Source organism: Symphodus melops (genome assembly GCF_947650265.1).
Source record: "Symphodus melops genome assembly, chromosome: 5".
NCBI lineage: Eukaryota > Metazoa > Chordata > Actinopteri > Labriformes > Labridae > Symphodus > Symphodus melops.
This window is the reverse complement of record NC_136695.1, coordinates 10,467,803-10,488,335: the sequence shown is the minus strand read 5'-3', so window position 1 is coordinate 10,488,335 and position 20,533 is coordinate 10,467,803. Positions and strand designations below refer to the sequence as shown.

At 39.5% G+C, this 20,533-nt stretch overlaps 1 protein-coding gene across 10 annotated transcripts in view; it reads left to right on the top strand.

Annotated features, from left to right (window-relative positions):
- The window catches only part of snap91a (synaptosome associated protein 91a), a 50,808-nt gene that overhangs the window by 12,488 nt on the left and 17,787 nt on the right, over positions 1-20,533 (top strand). For all 10 annotated transcript variants that reach the window (XM_079343537.1, XM_079343542.1, XM_079343541.1 and 7 more), the window contains exons 2-9: positions 7,783-7,925; positions 11,626-11,701; positions 13,151-13,253; positions 13,700-13,793; positions 14,417-14,528; positions 16,124-16,230; positions 16,360-16,401; positions 20,171-20,232. In XM_079343537.1, the coding sequence (XP_079199663.1) occupies positions 7,783-7,925; positions 11,626-11,701; positions 13,151-13,253; positions 13,700-13,793; positions 14,417-14,528; positions 16,124-16,230; positions 16,360-16,401; positions 20,171-20,232 (739 nt within the window). The remainder of the gene's footprint in view (positions 1-7,782; positions 7,926-11,625; positions 11,702-13,150; positions 13,254-13,699; positions 13,794-14,416; positions 14,529-16,123; positions 16,231-16,359; positions 16,402-20,170; positions 20,233-20,533) is intronic.

The following is a 20,533-nucleotide window of genomic DNA, read 5'->3' as shown; positions in this document are numbered from 1 at the left end:
TAATTTGAAAAGAAATCACATTGTTTAAATGATTATTCAGATAAATATAACTAGTGTTTTTTTTTCCAGCAGCACAGCAACAAGCTGTTCCAACACGCCCTACACTCAGACATAGCTCACCAGAGACTGAAATGAGAGAAGCAGATGATGTTACAGAATAAACCCCTCTGGCCATGTCTTTATTGTTATGAATGTATGTATCATATGAAATGAACTCTTTAATGTGTTTATGTGTTTTGGGATGATCAAAACACTCTCAGGAACCGTATCAACCTGTGGCTCAGGGAAAATACTACAACGGTTTAATGAATTCCTTAGGGTCTCCACAGCTTGTAGCGTGGTACAATCTCATGTTTAGAAAATTGTACCAACCATTTAATGCATAAAAGACGAGGCTGCAAATAATTCATAAATGTTTGTTTGTCTCAGATGGAAAGCTGAATCATTATGGCTTCATTTTAAAGTCAGATGTGAAGGTCTGTTTGTGTTTGTGTGCAACGAGTTTGTCATGTACGTTTGTTTACCAGCCTTACATCATGACAGGTGTCTTGTTTAACACACACACACACACACACACACACACTAACACAAGATGTGAACTTGTCAGAGTAATCCTTTCTCTCTCTTTGCGTGCTCGCTGTACTCTGACAGTTCAGGTGCTGTGGTTGTACAATAAGAGCAGGACAGGATACTACATGGACAGGGTCATGCACTCGTTCATACATTGCTATTGGAACTATAATATAACAAATGTCTAGAATGTAGAACTCACAGTACAATACAATTCACAATACTGGGTTCACAATACGATTCCTTCATGATTTATTTTACAAAAGGAGACTGTAGACAAATGATGGCTGTAAAAGATCCCTTCAGGAGTCAGTGTGGTTTGGCCTTTTAATGTTTGTTTTTTTTCTTGCAGCAAGGGGAGGTGATTGGTGCTGATTAAATGATGCATCATGTTGGTTGTGCTATTTGTGTAGTTCCCCGTCTTCTTGCAATACTTGAACAGTTTTTTCTCTCTGTTATCTTCTCACCTCTTTCAATTTGTTTCTTGGGGAAGCTAAAACGTTTCCGCTAAAAAGACGGTGGCGTGGTGGCGCCGATAGCGCAGCGGCAGCGCACGCGCACCATGTTGCGAGGCTTTGCTCCTCGCGCGGGCGGCCCGGGTTCGCGTCCGGCCTGTGGCCACTTTCCCGCATGTCTCTCCCCACTCTCTCCCTATTTCCGACTCTATCCACTGTCCTATCAATAAAGGCAAAAAGGCCAAAAATAAACCTTTAAAAAAAAAAAAAAAAGACGGTGGCGCGTCCTCATTTTCAAAATCTTTCCCGACAGCTGCTGACGCTCACGGTATTATTGCGATTCATTTTTCAGAGTACTGATGTAAACCTTGACACCCTTGAATTATCACGATTTATCTTTACATCGCTATGAGAATGGTATATCGGCTCCATGTAGTCCCCATATTACAAATAACCTTGTTTCAATGTTGAAATTCCCCAGGCTTTTAATGAAGGACATGACCTGCAGGGACTGAAATGTTATATCCAGACCACAGCACTGGGACTTGTTAGCTGCATATTTAGCAACAACATTTCTAAAGCACAATAGATTGTGTTACATTACACATCTTGCAAACAGTCTTTATGTCTGTGTGTGTACTGTACGTCTAAAACACAGCTTTTGGGTTTTACAGAAAACAGTGCTAATGCTGATTGGTTCATTACTTACCGTCATAGAATACCAGCAGATGCGTTGGCTATACCTCTTTGAGTGTGTGCATGTGTGCCACTGCAAGCAGCATTGTGTTTGTAGCTTGGGGTCCTGTAATTCTTTGGGTTTAGTTGTATACCTGTAAGTAATTGGTGATCTCTAGCTAATGGCTAACAGCTGGATAGTGTCCCGGTGCAGGATCTGTCAGTAGTTCAGAACCATGGCAACCCTCCTGCCTGTCTATACGTCAGGCTTTCGTTATAGCTAGGCATCATTTTGTTGTATCAAAACAGAAAAGGGATTTGTTGTTACCTTACAAAGTCGATTTCTTCACATTTGAACATTTATACAGCCGTCTGACAGAGAGCTACATTAGTATTCATGGAGTGCAGTATCTCTTGCCTACCAAGGAAAGAAAACATTTCAGGGTTTTTAAGTCAACAGCTCCTGGAGGAAACATGGGATTTAAAAAGCTTGCTCTGAATTGCTGCACTATGTTCACCAGTTTGAATGCAAAGACTATAATGATGGACATTGAGTGGAAAGTGAGTTTTGAGGGAAAAAATGGGGACTGGTGTTAGAGATGATTTTTGATGCGAGCAATGAGCCTTAGACAGTGATGTTTCTACTGCAAAGCTGAGAGGAAATGCAGAGTGGTGTTTTATCTAAATATGTAAGATCATCACTTTGTTTAACACTTCTATATAATGATTGGCTTAAAGGACAAAGATGAGAGGAACAAAACACATATCATCATATAGCTCTGGTTTCTCACCTGCCTGGGACAATATTTTTCCTCTCAATGGCTAGGGCACTTAATAATAAAAACATCCCTTTTTTCATTCAGAGAGAGTACAATGTGTCTTCTCTGAACGATAACACAGTTAACAGCAGGCCAGGACTCAAACAGAACTGCCAACTGAAGGGAATATTGATAGATGTATCATCATTAACAAGACAGGGATCGACATGGATCCCTTTTTAATGTTTACCTCAAAAGTACATGTGTCCTGGTGGCGCCGATAGCGCAGCGGCAGCGCGCGCACCATGTTGCGAGGCTTTGCTCCTCGCGCCTGGGTTCGCGTCCGGCCTGTGGCCACTTTCCCGCATGTCTCTCCCCACTCTCTCCCTGTTTCCGACTCTATCCACTGTCCTATCAATAAAAGGCAAAAAAAAGGCCAAAAATAAAACCTTTAAAAAAAAAAGTACATGTGTCCATCCAGGGTCTTCAGGACTGCATGGTTTGAAATATGTGTACATCTGTCAGCTTCATTCATGCAAAACAGTTTATGATTTAATATAGCAATATGTTGAAACATTCAGGATATGTAATGTGGATCTATTCAAATGTTTGTTAGGCTGACTGTGAGTGTGGGTGGGTGAAGTAGTGTTTGACAACGGCTACATATCGAGTTGCCTTGCACTCTTTGTTTCTACTTCTTACTCATACACGCTCGTATGAATAATTGAGAAGGAAGGTATTCGTGTGTGTTTTTTTTTTTTGGGGTGGTGGTGTTTGTGTGTGTGTGTGTGGGGGGGGGCTAAGAGTCACAAGTTCCTGCTGAATTGTTCAGCATTCAATCAGAACAGAGACTCTCCCTGATCGTGTCTCTCTGTTTTATGGGATGACAATTATTTTCTGTTGCACTTTTCTGAATTGTTTATACACCTGCATATATGCAAACTTCCAAAAACACAAATCTTTACTTTACTGTATAATTCATGATATGTTTAACTACTCTTACAGTTATACAGTTCTATATACTCAAATAACATTCCTAATGCTGTGTTAATAATAAGCAACAATAGCTACCATTGATTAGCAGACACACAAAATGAATGTCTTAGCATGGAACCAGAAGACTCATGGTGGACACACTTTTGATTGAAGTACAGGGTGAGCGCATTGGTTACCTGGCAACATAATATACAGCTATCATCTCTGTACATCCGTTACTTGCTGAACTCTTTTCAACACATGGTAATTGGTTTGTCTGACAGGACGACACTGGCCCTCCCTGTGGGATGTTAGATGGGCAGAGGGTGAGGCAGACAGACAGACCGACAGACAGGGGAAGAGACAGAGCGATGAAAAGCATGATGAGGATGATGCAGGATACTGACTCATCAGCCCTGCAGGGATTATCCTTCTGTGTCTGTGTGTGTGTATGGTGTGTATCTGCTGTTTTACTACTGAAAAGGACGTGCACAGCATTCATTACTGCATGATGAAAGCATGAGAAAGGAAGCTGAAGTGTGAGCCGACCGGTAGCATAACCATGAAAGCAAAATGACCTTGAAAGCATTTTCACATGATTATTCATGCGTTCATCTTTAAAACTCCTCCCCTTGTGAGCTTTATTTGACCCATTCATGGAAACTTGCTTCATACAATACATGATGTATACTGTATAATGTATCACTAAGGCAGAAAAAAGGGCCACAAGAAAGTACTTCAACTACTGTATTAGCATAGCTTTTGATAGAATCACAATGCAAAGGAAAGGGACAATACAATACATTTTTGCTTTAGTGTTTTAAAATTCAGTCACATGCTTCTGCGATAAAGAGACTTCATTTTGATTGCTCACGGAGTCTATCAGAATTATATATTTCACTAACTCATCCACCTACACTTTTCTCAGGTTTACATTCTTAAGCAATTTGAGGTTCAATGTCTTCACAAAGAGTACTTAGACATGCTGACTACAAAATTTGGGATTAGCTCTGTGTTCTTCAAACTAAAGGGCAGCCTGCTGCTGCTCCGAGGCCCCAGCAGCCCACTGTGACACAAGTAAAACAAGGGCTGATCAGGCCTTCAGACCCTTGTGCATGTCATGGTTTGATGCAGGTCGGGGCACGCTGGCTTTCAAACAACAGTTATTGAAGAATTAAATGCCTCCTAAGTCTCTTTGAGAAGGTATGTACTGTATGTAACCTGACATGTTCATGTTACATCCAACTTTATAAATGTAATTACCAAAAGCTTTAAGAAAGTGTCATCTAGCACAATGACTCTTTGTAGGTTTCATTACGTTTCGCTCATGCTTCCATGATTCATTGATAAAACGTGTCTCATGTGACATTTGGTTTGTATTGAGTCAGGAAGTAAAAGTCAATCACTATATGCCCTCTTATAATCTGAGAGTAAACTGGCAAGAATGGATATGACACTATTGATGAATCACAGGACTCTATAGTAACTGATCTGCATCTACTCTGCTCTGCTGAATCAATGCTTTCAAAATGATGCCAGTCATGTTTTCTCTCCCTACCTGTCCATCACCCTGCCTACACATCTACTTATCTCATTGTTGTGCGGAGGACCCAAGAGCAGAACCACAACACGATTTATTTTAACAAAAAGTCAGAAGGTAAATAAACAGGCTTACTTATTTAAGTTTCCAAAATAAATTTCTTCAAAATCCAACAAAAAAATCCAAACGGTAAAACACAGGGAGCATTGGAAATACTGACTAACAACTAAACATTTGACAGGTACAAACAAAATAAGACAATGAACTGACACAGAAGCGAAGAAACAGACGTAGGGGTAATCAGACACAGGTGAGACTAATGACACAGGTGCAGACAATCAGGGCAATCAGGAGACAGGAGGAAAACACAAACTGGCAGGAACACTCAGGACCAGATCTACAAAATAAAACAACTGAACTAAGAACCACACAAGAGAAACACCATGACAAAATACAGTAATACAGGAAACATTTAACACCAAACTAAGGAATATTAACATACAAGTAAAACAAGCAACACTAGGGAACATTAACACACGAGTACAACAAGAAACACTAATGAATAATTGAAAACTAAAACAAGAACTAGAAATCTAAACTATGAAATATCTCTAAACAAGACAAAACCATGAGACTTGTTCCTCACACAGTCTCTGAAGATGTGACCATGGACAACTCTCCTAAATGACACTGAATAGATATTGTTGATTTGGGGATATCTTTTAATCTGACAGTCAAAAGAGAAGAGAGTAAACACAACTACTTCTACAGCAGTGTTTTTGAAAGCATCCTCACCAAGATATTTACAGTGATCACGCGCCCTCAGCATCACCAGGGACTCAGGTCATCTTGCGGGCAGTTTTTTTATTCCTCTTCCCTCAGGCAGACGGTATCGCTCTATTAAATGCAGTTCATCCCGCTATTGTTTTCCTGATGTTTTTATTCTCTGTTTTTTTAAACTTACTGTCTTGTCTCTGTGTCTAGTTGTACTGTTCTCTCTTGCACATGCTTTCCAATGTGTTTTTGTTTTACTATAAACTGGACATGTGGGTCTCACTTTTTGGCATTTAGCAAGGCTTGCTACAGTGTTAGTTTGTCATTGTCTTTTTGAGAACCTCACCTGTTAAAAAAATAAAATAAAATTAGATGTTAACTAGCAGTATTCCAGTTTACTGGTGGTTAAATTATGCAAATAAGCTGTTTTCAGATGATTGTGGAGCCTTCATGAATGCATTTCAGTCAGAAAACTCGTACCTATGTATTTGCTTCAAATAGTTATTGCAGCAGCAGAACACAGTTTGTCATCACTCCTCGCAGTTTTATTTTACATGCGGAAAAAATGAGGAGTAATGGGATGACATCTTAAACCGCCATTTGGAGCCTAAAGGTGATGCTGGGGCTGACGAAGAGTACGAGTGTAAGAACAAAAGCTAGCAATGAAAGAGCAGAGGGAGAGACTGGAATTCTTGCAGCTTAAATAGACAGCTGAAGTGGTGTTGACAGATGATAATGGATAATGACGCATGTCGAGTGTGAAATCAGTGCCGCTCGAGTATTCTGCTTGCAGGTGTTGCCTCATTTATTTGTTGGAGGGTGCAGAAAAGCGATATGAATTTAACTTATAACATTTTTAGCAATATCTACAAATGGCATCCATTAGCACACGTTAGGAGTGATTTCAGTTGTTCCCCAGCAAATTTCAGCCCGGATTATGTTCTTCTACTTGTATTTTTCTAATGTAACTAGTTTTGTTTTGTTTTTAAATTAATTTTAACTACTAAAACATATTTAGTAGTTATGTGTATTTTTCAATGTACAAAGAATTTAAGAAATTCTGCAAGAGGAGGGTCCTGGCCAGAGGGCCAGAGGCTAATGCTATTCTGTAACTGGGTCCTTGGCAGAGTTTGGGAACCCCTGGTCTATATATGATGTATTGGAAAATGTACATTTTTTTTGTTCATAGAATAGTTTTATTTTGTGTATTTTACATGTGTTCTGTCACTAAAACTCAGTACGCACCGAATGGCAGGTTGTTCAAACCTTGGTCTGTTGCTTTCTCCTGTTAATCCATCGGACTCTGATCTGCAATTCTGATTTGCTTTTTGGCTCTTCCCTCTCCTTCCTGCCTGTGCTCGTAATGACTGGCTGCAGAAACGAACAAAGCTATGACTCATATCAGGCAATGCAGCCATAATGTGAAGCACTCATCTACTTTCATTTCAAGAGAGATGGAAAACAGCAGTATCCAGATGCAGTTGTGCTTCATATTAGCTTCTCTGGCTTGCACAAATAAATCTGCTGCTTCCTAATAAGCTTCTGATTGGACCCTGCCGATACCGCAGGATCTGGCAAATTCATTGGTCTAACACTCACACATAACATTTGCCTCAGTGCTGATATCAGCTCACAATACATTTGCAGTTATAAATAATGTGTTTTATTGGTAGCACTTATTGTATTATTAAAAGTGAGTATCTTTTCATCACTGCCTTCCAAAAGCATGAAAACAGGTTGATTAACTCTGAATACTTAAAACTAAGTAATTACATTTGCATATGTGAGGATGCTGTTCAAGGGAATCAATTAAAGCGAGCATTAGGAATCAAGGGAGTGCAGCTGTGAAATGCAAAGCACACCACTGTTTGTCATTTCTCACCCATCTCTCTCCTTGTTTTAAATTCTATGCAGTGGTTTTTGTCGAGTTATTCAAAGTAAGGGTTTTCAGTACATGCTTCACCAGAGCTGAATCTCTCCCCTGCTTATGTACACCATCTGATCTCATGTCGCTCCTGTCCTTGTTGTTTCTCAGACCTGATCCAGGCCAGCCAGGAGACCACTGTGAACGTCCCCCAGATGGTCGACACGCTGATGGAGAGGGCTGGAAATGCCAGCTGGGTGGTGGTCTTCAAAGCCCTGATCACCACTCACCATCTCATGGTGCACGGCAATGAGGTTAGATTTTTCAATATTCCTAACGCACGTGAATATAATTGAATGTTGTTGATTTGAATTTCTGTTAAAAGCAGCAAGGGTAAGTAGACAAGAATGTGTCTCCCCCTGAATTTAGTGAAACTCCAGATGATCACATGGACACCAAAGTGTTGCTAAATCCCTTTTACTAAAGTGAGGAGAAGATTGTTCTTCTGGAAATGGTGGTTCCACCAGAAGTGGAAATTAAATAGGGCAGAACTGTATTTCTTGTATAGCTGTATTTGCTGTTTCTGAGTTCTGCAGAAGACAGAAGGTCACAAATACCTGCTTAAAGAATGAACGGCAGTAGGAGCACAGACTGGCTTCTCTAGTTAGCATGTGATTAAAAACTGAAGATGTGATTTCGATTCAGCTGAGAGTCAAAGAATAGCGGTAACTTCAAAATGATGATGTTTAAGGGGAATTCTCCAGAGTTTCAAAATACACCAAATACTGTATGTCTGAATTAATGTCTGAATATGGCTGAATTTAGTGAAGTTATGAAAAGTTTCCATTACTCACTCTGAACAAAAGTCTTTTCTATTCAGGGATTCAACACGTTGAATTCTTTACCTGCAGATCTCAATCTATACTGGGGTCGTTTTAGACCCAAACGGAAACACTATTAAAAGTAGACTCAGTCCTGTAGTGATGAATGATCTTGTTACTCCTGTTTTACTTTGCTCTAGTTTGGATCCTGTAATGTTCTGTTTTGCTGTTTTTTTGTTTTTCCGTTGTTTAGTGGACGTGTTGTTAAACCCATCTGGGGGGGGGGGACAGCAAAGGAGTTTAGGCTTAATGCTGTCCTGAGCTCTCGCTCCATTCTTGTCCTTACAAATAAACGTGACATAAATAAGTAAGGCCTCAAACATCAGGGATTTATGAAGATGTGTAAGATATGTTTTTTTTAAACTACAGTATGGTCAGGGACACAGTTATTAAGGATTTAATGGCCACATGTGAGTGTTGAATAAAATACAAATACATTAAAGGAAAACACCAGGTCTGATATCAGGGTGCAGGGTGGATAATCTAAACTGGATGCTTTAAATACTAATCAGGTAGACCTGCTGGTCATCTTGATGAAGGACCCCACTTATACAAGCCATTAACCCACATCAAAATATATATGATCACTGATGAAAGCAGTAAAGAACTGGGAACTTTCCAGTCAATGGGGTGTCAATGCTAAAAGTCACATAGTCCATCATAGAGCTCATACACGACAGAATCAGTTCAAGGGTTTGGATTTAGGTCATTTTACTGACATTTTCGATTGGCACTCATTAACAATGCGTCCAAACACAATGGGCCACTAAGAATAATAGCACCCGCAATCTGCTTCATTTAAGCTCACTATCTATAAAATTATTTGCACTAATAATATGCCTACGCAACACGCCCACAAGGTGGTCTTGCTTTTGTGAAGTCTGCTCTCATTTTCCGCCTCCATGTGGAGAAAAACTGACTGCGTGGAGCTGCACATTAAACTGATGGAGCTGTTTTGCCCATATAAAGATGATGAGCTAGAGGGGGAGGCGAAATTTTTGCAGGATTTTTTTTGATGCAGTACTTAAAAAATGTAAAAATTATTGTCAAAAATTTCTCTCCGAACGTCAAGGGAAACACAGGTGGGGGTGTCAGTTCAAGCCCTCGACTGATTCCATCCTGATTATATTGATAATAGTACTGTTAATGTAATATCAACAAACTTTACCAGATCATTTATTTAAAACAGAGGCAGGAATTGCTTTCGTGATCACTAGAAAGTTTGCGCCCTCCTTTTGTGTTTGTCTGTGTAAGCAGATAGAGAGAAAATAGATTGAAGGAGAAATTGTGCTGATTTGATACATGGGTCTCAATGGCGATACTGTTACGGCCTGTGACAACTTGAGCTAGTCTACTGTGTGTAGATTAGATGGTATTTGTAACAAGGCTTCTTTGCACAGGATCCCTGCATTTTTAAATTTTCCTGAATGAGATAGATGCAAATGCTGCATCCAGGACGCTATCTGCTTGGTAGTGCAGTTTGTGCACATTTAACCCTTTGTGCGTGCTGTGTGGATTCCACACTATCATTTTCTTTATTTACATAAGTTCAGCTCCTGCAGGCTTTGTAGTATAGGCCTCTGGTGGTGATAATTGGTCATTTGGTTTAATTGGTCAGCTGGTATGGTTGAGTGCTGAAATTAAAAAGGTGAACCTGAATCTGAAACTATGAAACTTCAAGAGTAATTTAATGTTGATTATTGTGTTGCCTTTACTGTCAAAACAACAATGGATGCCAGTTTAAGGCTATATTTGAAGGTAAACAAAGAAGTTATTTTCACTTCTGGCAGTAAGTGTGTGTTGATAGATAATGGATATAATCTCTTTGAGGGGATAATAGCAATGGAATGCCCTTGTATATTGTTTGACCTTGTGACTCCATGCCATTTATTTCACTCTTCAGGGCTTCTCTGCATCATACACTTTAATTTTTTACATTCATTCCATAGATGTCATGAGCAGTCTATGGATCAGCAAAGGGACTGACCCTCTGTTGTCTTGTCGTGACCCCCCTGACCCCTTTCGTGACCTGACAGCTGAAGAAAGAGCAAGACCATCATAGGGCAACAAGGGAGAACCCAAAGAGTTAGACAGATGCAGCACAAAGGGGACAGTGATATATTGGTATAGTTCAGTCAGATTACAAAAGAGACAATGCAATGAAACATAGAGAGCACCCCTCTCCAAATCTTTGCACTCTGGTTTGTGTGGCGCAAAAGACTCAGAGGGAGCATGTCCTCAATGTTTTTGAGTCATGAAGTCATGTTTGACAAGGCCACAAATAGTATGTTTACAATATGCATCCTGGTTCTGGTTTATTTATAGCCATCTCAAAGAGAGAGAGAGAGAGAGAGAGAGAGACGGGGAGGGGGAGGAGATGAAAGGAAGAGGGGAAGTAATGTGTAGCTCACAAATTCTCCAGGGAGGTGTTTTCATCCTGAACCTCCCCTCATGTTATTCTGCTCCACTCTGTGTAAATGAAGCCACCTGAATAAGCATCAGCTGTGTGTGTGTGTAATGTTTGCATGTGTGTGTTTGTGTGTCACTGGAGTAAGCTCATCCTCTGCAGAGGGAGCCTGATGTCGTTACCATGCTATGTTTCCTGATTCTCAGCCTGCATCTTATCATTTTTAACACCCTTCCCCTCACGAGTCACGACTGCTGCTTCAGCATTCAATTACTGCTACATTTCTATTCAAATTAAACTTGAAAAAGACTCGTAGAGAATAACACCTCCCCCCTCAGCTGCAGGCAGCCTCACAGGTTGTTGAACGGTCTCTTTGAGAAAGCTGTGAACTTCAAAAAGCTTGGTTGTTGCATATATTTTAAAGCAGCCATCTGTTTAAAAATCATAAGACATCACTGCTGGAATAAACAGTTTATTTAACAGGTATATTCTGTTGGTGATTCTCAAATGATATATGGAATTTATGACATGTGTTGTCCATTCAATTCTGCAATGAATATGATGTTGTTGTTTATAGCAAGAAACCCTAATGTCTCAAACATCTACGTGTTGGCTATGAAGACTAACTTCAGCTACTTGTTCCTGAACAAAAATGAGAAGCTGTTGCTCATGCGTGACATGTTGTACCTGAAGGAGAACTAAACTTCATATTTCTTTCTCTTGCAGAAATTCATTCAGTTGCTTTCATCTCGAAACACATTGTTCAACCTTGCCAACTTCCTGGACAAAACTGGATCCCATGGTAGGTTTTTGTTTCTTTCCTTACTGATTGTGCCTCCATCTCTTTTTTAACCCTAAGTTATCTCTACATTCGGGGTTGACCTCTGTTAATGTATTTATCCCGCGATTCTAATTCTTCCCATATGATCCTCCCTGAAACAGATGCATTGAGGACAAAATAACTTGATTTTAGACAGATACTAGAAATGCAACAGAAAACAAGTCTATACTTGACTTGAACGCCAACTTCCCCTTTTTTTCTATCCATTCTTCAGTCTAAGCTTCATTATTCCCTGCTCCCTTCAATTAAACCCATCTGCAGTTTAGCAGATGGCTGTTCCTTCATGAGCCCGGGTCTGCTGAAGATTTCTGCCTGTTAAAAGGAAGTTTTTTCTTGCCACGCTATGACGGATTAAGCTGGCTCTTGTAATATAGTCATAAGTAAGGTCCTTTACCTGCTTTTTGTCAACATGACGATGAGCATGGTCTGTTTACCTGCTCTTTTCTTAATGTTAACAGACAAAGAGTAAGGTGCTTTACCTGCTTTTTGTAAAGTGTCTCGAGATAACACCTGTTATGAATTGACGCTATACAAATAAAAATTGATTGATTGATTGATCACCATGGAGATAGATGCACTCTCCCATAGTGATAAACACTGGGTTTAAAGTCTTTTTGTAATGGACATTTTGTCTACAAGGGGGACCAGACTGGGGAAAAGTTGAAAGAAAAACTCTGTATGTCAAAGTCTATGTATGTTTTTCCTTAACCTTTGATTGTGCTGTTTCCCACCTTAAATAGTCTTCAAGCTGAGCTTTAGTGGTCAGTGAACATTTCATCTCTCAGAGCCAGCCCCTGTCTGAGAGGGGGTTTTTCTTACGTAGTTTTGCACATAATTACATGACGGAATAAGACCATGGTTGTATGACGTGAATGTTAAACACGAATGGAGAAAAGGAAGAGTTTGACACACAAAACATGTTTCTAAATGATGTGACGTGTGACCGTGTCTGAGGTTTTTAATTTATTTAACTGTTTTCTACATGATAATGTCACTTTAAGGCATTCTTGATTACATTTTAGAATGAGTTTCATTGATCAAGTCATTATTTCATTTGGCTGAATTTAAAGAAAGCTGAGGAGTTCTTTTTTTTTTTTTTTTTTTACCGAGCCAATGGACCTCACACACTGACAAAATACAGAATCCCATTGCTCTTAAGCTAATAGCTCCTGGGCTTATACAAGAGAGTCGTCTCGATCTCCTCATCTACATAATTATCACTTGGACAGTAGAAAACAACAAAATTATGCTTTATTTTTAAAGAATAAGATGTTTATAACCTATACATCACATACTACATGTGTAGGGAGAAAACAGTCAATTATTATTGAGGTTGTGAAGACGTGCAGTAATACTCTTTCCCTCTGCTGGGAGATTTGAGACTGAACATATGTTCTGTGTCTTCCTCAGGCTACGACATGTCCACGTTCATCAGACGCTACAGCCGCTATCTGAACGAGAAGTCCTTCGCCTACAGACAGATGTCTTTTGACTTTATCCGAGTCAAGAAGGGGTACTGTTTTTTCCTCCTGACTGCACCTTTCTGTGTGACTATTTCAGCAAAATTATGGATTCCTTTGAAAATGTTTTGTGATTCATTTTTTCTGAAAAAAAAAGAAAAAAAAGAAACGGCCTCTGTGGACTCAGTTACCTCCAGCCAGGCAGGCCTTTTGCCAAGTGCTTGTCTTTACTGGGTATACAGAGTGCAGGGATAAATACAGAATATGTTATTACTCATACTCATAGGATAGGCAGCTCTTTTCAGCTCACTGACACAAGGTCCCTCTGACTGCATAAACCGGCATGGACAGTAAAGTGCAGACTGCAGAATAGAAATCAGACACATTGGTGAATAATATATACACCGGTATTCTTCAGTAAATAGACTGCATGATACCCAAATGATTATTTGTCAGTTCTACATGACTCTTACTGTTTCTGTTTCTTCCTCTGTCTCAGAGCTGAGGGAGCGATGAGGAACATGACAGTAGAGAAGCTGTTGAAAGGAATGCCCACCTTGCAGAGCCAGATTGACGCACTGCTGGATTTTGAGGTGAGTGACACTCGATAATAGGGAGCAAAGTCACATTGCAAGGTTACTAATATGGACGAGGAATAAACAGAGGTGTGAGAAGAGCTGCCAATAAAGTAGACATGTAGAAGCACCCATGGGGACTTTTCAGTTACAGACCATCTTACAAATGTGTCCATCAAAGAGTTTGCTGAAATGACATCTACTGGGGAACGCTAATAGCCTAGTGGTTAGTGTGTGCTCCACATTTATGGAAACAGTCCTCCAAGCAGGTGGGCCAGGTTTTAATCCTAGCTGTGTCTCATTTCCCACATGTCATTCACTCTCTCCCTCCCAGATTTCTGAATCTATCCTCTGCCCTATCTCTAAAATAAAAGCTTAAAAGCCCAAAACATACCTAAAGTAGATGTCTATTGTAACAGAGACCATAAATACCCATGGTGTGGATGTTAACGTCCATTTTATATGTTGTTACCTTTAAACAAAGAGACTGAAAAACACCACAAAAACTTTCCTTTCACTTTGCACTGGGCTGACTTTTAACATCAGCCCTTGAGAAAATGGACTTGTCTTTTTCTTTGTAAGTTTGTTATTTTGTGTCCCATTTGTTCATCTGTGAAATCTTTTACCAAACTGTCTTTTAGGTGAACCAACAAGACCTAAACAACGGAGTGATAAATGCCTGCTTCCTGCTCCTCTTCAAAGATCTGATCAAATTGTATGCCTGCTACAATGACGGCGTCATCAACCTCTTAGGTAAAAAAGTCACTTTTTTCCTAAAAAATCGACACAGAATAACAGTGATCTAAAGACACTTATGTGACTTCCAAAAAAGCAGTTAGTTATCCCCTTGAATTGCCCCCCGGAGACAAATAAAGTTTTTTGAATTGAATAGAATTTTTTCTCTAGTTCTTGACTAAAACAGCTTTATAGGGAAGGCCGTCCGTTCCATGGAAAAACACGACTCCGACAACAGTACAGCTGGTGGGACAAGCGCTTCTCACTCATTGGACAGTCATGACATAGAGAGACATTTACAGAGGATATACTTGATTTCTGCTGTGTAAAATGTCACACATTCTTCCTTTAGTGTCTTTCACTAAATACTTCCATCATCCTTATCCAAGCAGTTCCACTCAGCCCTGAGCCATTTGTTGATGAAGTCAACAATTTTGATTAGATCACATATCCAGTTCTATTTCTTAATCGAACTTGCTCTAACTGTGACTGGGTGGATACTTGGTGCTTTAATGAGTATTTACAGAAACAAAAACATGTGTGTTATATAAATAGATTGTGTGTTTGATGGTTATGAGACTTGCAAACCAGTGCAATTGTTCACCTGACTGATGCATGTTTAAGCTCCAGTCACATAAGACTAAAATACGTCCAGATTAGGAACACAGATAACGTGATAATTGTTTTGGGGTTTTTTGGCGGGGGATTTCAGTTGGCTATACGTTTACCGTAAATTCCGGACTATAAGCCGCTACTTTTTTCTCACACTTCGAGCACTGCGGCTTCTACTCCGGTGCGGCTAATGCATGGATTTTTTATGGGGGACAATGAGCTTCTGCATTTGACTTCGTCACGCCGGATCTTAATATCAGTCATTTTGCGCTTCATGCACGCACCCTCATGATGGAAAACACACGGAGAAATACATATGATGCAGCTTTCAAGTTAAAGGCGATCGACCTGGCTGTCAAAGAAGCTAACAGAGCTGCTGCACGTTAAGATGACACTGACAGCGACAACAGAGACTGAGGAAGTGAGTAATGAAGTCATTCTGAGGCAGTGAATGGATGGACTTTTTCTTGTGAAATATATTACGGTCATCTTTTTCATCAGCCGTGTTACAGACACCGTCGGCTAGGCTTCGTATTGTAACGGTTCATGTTGTAAAGTCAGTAGTTGATAATGTGTTCATAATTCCGATTATGTGGAGAGTCAGTGAATGCACCAGCGAGAACGTGTTGAGTGGCTGTATGAGAGAACGCTGGGGGAGAGAGTTGGATTGTTACGGCAAGTTACGTGTGTTGCTCTCTGCTGTAAACGGCGTGGTCACGGCCGACAGTGATCGGGTTAAGTAAAAGTTATTATTTGAACGCTCTCGTCGTCCTTTAACGTCCGTACGGACGCTACAGTATTTGCGGATGTTACCGGTAGCCTACGTCTGTGTAAATAGCTCTTGTTATAGCGTGGACACCTGCGGCTTATAATCAAGTGCGGCTTATATATGTACAAATACATTTATTTACTTATTTTTAGCCGGTGCGGCTTATATCCAGGTGCGCTCAATAGTACGGAATTTACGGGTAATTTAAATGTCCATGTTCTCTGTTGTCTAGAAAAATTCTTCCAGATGAAAAGAAGCCAGTGTAAAGATGGGCTTGAGATCTACAAGAGATTCCTGACACGAATGACCCGGGTTTCAGAGTTCTTCAAAATTGCAGAGGTAGTGTATTATATAATGAAGAGGACGATCTGTGATTTGTAACGGGTTTTCATTTGTTTATTCAGTTTCATTTATTTTTTTAATCCTTCGAAATGAAGAATAAAGAAGTGTCCTTGTCTTCTATTACAGCAAGTGGGAATAGACAAAAATGACATCCCTGAACTTACCCAGGTAAGACAGTCAAAGGCGTCTCTTACCTTTATGTATGTTACCTGTTTAATCAACTTGTGTTTTAAAACCTTTTAACTGAAAAGGATTTGCTATTTTTTAAGGCTACATACTAACAAAGCATGTGTTTTGTTTAACTATGATGCATGTAGTTTGAATGTCTAACTCTACTTTTTCTTTTCTCCTGCTGTATTCAGCGTAATCTCTCTCCCTTGATTATAATGCGTCATTTCACAGACAGCCACAGTACATTATAAAAGGGAGGCCTATCCTGCTGTAAGCTTTGAGCACTTCCAACCAACGAACTGTGGTTCTGTGGTGATTGACTGCCCATGTGGCCCCCCCTTTGTCTTTTCACTTGCAGAGATGCAGATTGATCATTGAGGCTGAGAGTGTGAGTAGTGTGTATAGTGCACAGAGCTAGCTTATGGGAACAACCAGCTTAGGAAAGGTTAACATTTGAGTTCTCTTTAAGTGCACTGAGCTATAGCACACTGCACAGGAGCGAGTGCACACCCAGCTTTCAGACATCAGCACTGTGATGAAGTGGGATGACATGACTTGATGAGGCTATTGGTTAAGCTGCGATATGCTGAGCAATGCTGCTGACTAGGCATTGTTTACCACTGCTAAAACTCTGAGCTAAACATAGCTTTAGTTCAACGACTGTATAAAAAACACAGCAGATTGTAAACCTTGAACTGTGCTGCAGAGCTTCCATAACAGATATAGAGTCACGTTTCCTTTTTTTATCTCGATTTAATAAGTGAATCCCACTAAAAAAAAGAAAAAAGAGGCCTGTTTTCTCGTGGTTTGTCTTGGAATGAGCCTCAAGGGAGTAAACTCAAGTCTGTTGTGGAATCTCTATAAGCTTAAGTTGTACTTTCAAATATGACAGCAAGGATTGCATGGAAGCATGCTCTAATGCTGTCTGCTTAAACTTATGCTACAGAAAGCTAATAGTATGAAACATATCCATTACATGCATAATTGTATTGCTATATAATTGAGTTGGAAATGGGGTGTTTCTAAAGATCTTCAGAAACAGTTCCATCCATAACTTCTTGACATGCAAGTGGGGCGTTAGGTTAGCTTGAGCCAGAGCTAATAGCTTGTCTCATATTACTGGGCTAGATTGGTTGGCAAAATAAGATGTAGTTTAACATGTATTCAGTTTTTTTTACTTAGAATTAGGAAAGAAGATTGATGAAACACTCCTGTCGACATGCTAAATATTAGCCAAATCAAGAGGGCAGCTAGCTTAGCTTATAATACTCATACAGTTTATCATATATGGAATAAATCATGCTATTTGCCTTGTATCTGTATGTAGGTAAAAATCAGTCCTGGTAAAAGGTAAACTTATTATCTGCTATAGGGAGCCACTGCACACTATTTAGCAGATTTTGAACTTTATTCTTACTTGATTTCTGAACTTAGCTGACACATCCACCTTTTTTAAAGCTAACATGTTTACTTTTACAATCTACGTTATTGCCTCATTATTGCCTCCCTCAACAACTCTCTTGAAGGCGCATGAAGGCAGTTAAGACTTTAAATATATATGTCTTGAGAGTACTTTACATTTTAATGTTCACTGTAGAAACATTTTGGTCTACAGTCTCCTTAGTGACTGGCACTGTCTACTTGCTTGTTTGTTAGGAAAAGGTGTCCCTCAGCTAGCCTGATAATATAAAAGATACATAATGAATAAAGACCTATTCAATCCATTTTTAGATGCCAACATGTCCTTTATAGCAGGTATGCAACAGTGTTTGCAGAATTACTCTTCCATAAATCATCATAAAGACATCATTAATCCTCACAGCCCAACCTGCATATCAGCTGTTGCTGTTTAAAGATGTGGCACAGCATTGATGACAAAACCTTACTAATGTGTCCAGAGGAGCAAACTATATCAATCCTCCCTGTCTGTCAAGCTTAAGTGTATTAATCTTAGTTTTAGAAACCACTTTATACGCTTATCCCACCCAGGATTAATTACATCTGCACAATTACAACAGCGTAATATTACCCTCTAGCCCTCCATGTAAATTACACCACTAATGCACACTTCCATGCTAATTTGTGAGGGCAGGAGGCAGATTTAGAAAACACTTTTTTAGATAAAAGCAGCATCACGGATCATAGTACAAACATTTACCGTGGATGTGAATCAGTCACATGCTAATGAAGACAGTTCAGTGTTAGTCTCTTTAAACAAGAGCCGCTTCTTTATATGTTTGAACGTTTCATTAATAGAGTTCTAGTCCCTGTCCTTTGTCTTCAGAACAGCCCGCTTTGTTCCTTGAGAAGAGGCCAGTCACTTTATAGTGTCTGGTTGATAAATTGTCTACACACTCCTTTCAGTGCCAAGACAAAAAATTATCAGCCTCTCTTTGTCTTTGGGCAGGTGTATAAAGGAAATGGAGCATGAAATTATTGAAAGTGAATTATTGACCTTTTTAACTGGCTGAAAACTGGATGTTTAGTCATTCTTGTTCCTGCATGGCAGAAGGTGATAAAAGCCTGTATATCCTGGTAGAGCATGCAGATTTGCATTGTGACTGACTGACAAACTGTTCCCACTATAACCTTAAACCGTTTACTGTTTTATTTTGAGTTCTATTTATATTTTATCTTCCTTTGTAAAAAGCAAAATGTACATTAACATAACTGAAGATTAAATAGTCAAAACTTTCATGTAATACTTAGTTGACATCAGTTTTTAATTCATGTGTTTTATTGACTCTGCTTTATCATAGTATGGAATTGGTGAGATTATAACTTTAAGGAACAAAAAACAAAAGGGGTACAACTGAATGCATAATTTTTGCTGTAAACAAACAGCAAGTTTGGTGCTTTAACATGTTGTAACCAAGAGGTGCAATGTGCACTAAAAACAATGAACCCAGTGACAGACTGGATTTCAGAGATAAATTAATCTGAGAATTGAATGAATCCTTATGAGAACCAGAACAATGAATCTTATTGATTGGATTATTTTGTAAAGCGGCACAAGTGAGATGAGGATCAGTAAATAAGGATTGTGACTCACTCTGTACCATTCGCATAGCATGCTTACCTGGTATTCGCTGAACCATACACTGCAAACATTAATGGATGAGGCTTATTGGCAGCAGTCTCCATGCTGTAAATTTGATCTTTCAGTCAACCGAACAACAGGCTGAGAGCTGGAGCTGAGGCGGCTTTTAAGCCTCTTGACAAACTGCCTTTCACTCAGGTCAGCTACGTACCTAACTATGGATAACACATATTGTTTTTAACTTAAATCAGATGCCTTATGACAAAAATCACCAGGCTGTTAACAGGCTTATTTTTGTTGAAAAAAACCTGTCTTTTTCAATGTGTTTTGTTGGTGACTCCCGGGGCTGGAGTCAGATCCTCTATGAACTGTAGGCTTTTGCTCTGCATTGGCTGTTTTTGTCTGCATTGGCTTCATTTTTTAATACCTGAAGTCACTGTTTGATTTGAACACAAGCCCAGGACAATTATCCTTTTCAGCCACGTGCCTTGCACTATATTTTATTTTGCCCATTATTTATTCTTTTTGGATTATGAGGATGAGGAACACAAGGAATTAGTCTTAAAAAAAACAAGTCTTTCTAACCAAATGGGAAATGTGGAACAAATCAGTTCCACAGCATATCTATTGAACTGTTTGGTATTCTGTGTTCATGATGGAGTGTACTGTCAGCCTCTCTGAACGTTGCTGACCTTTATAGTGTTTCTTAATTCATTTTTTCTACAGGCCCCAGAGAGTCTTCTGGAGTCCCTGGAGACCCACCTCAACACACTGGAGGGGAAAAAGCCGTATGTTTTTGTTTTTTGTCATTGACCTGCAGTAACTCAGAGCTGAAACTTCAGAAATCCTGTAATTTATCTGTGATACTTCTGTCACATCTCTAACATGTATTTCTTCTCTAATTACTTAACTCAGAGGGGATAAGTAAGTACAGTCAATGAGAACATTATTTGACCATCATTGTATTGGTACATTAATTTTATGTTCCATTAAGGATTTCAGTATTGCAATAGAACTGACATCTGAACAAACAGCTGACATTAGTATATCTGTGTACTGTGTAAGCATTTTGTTCAAGATGCAGGTCAA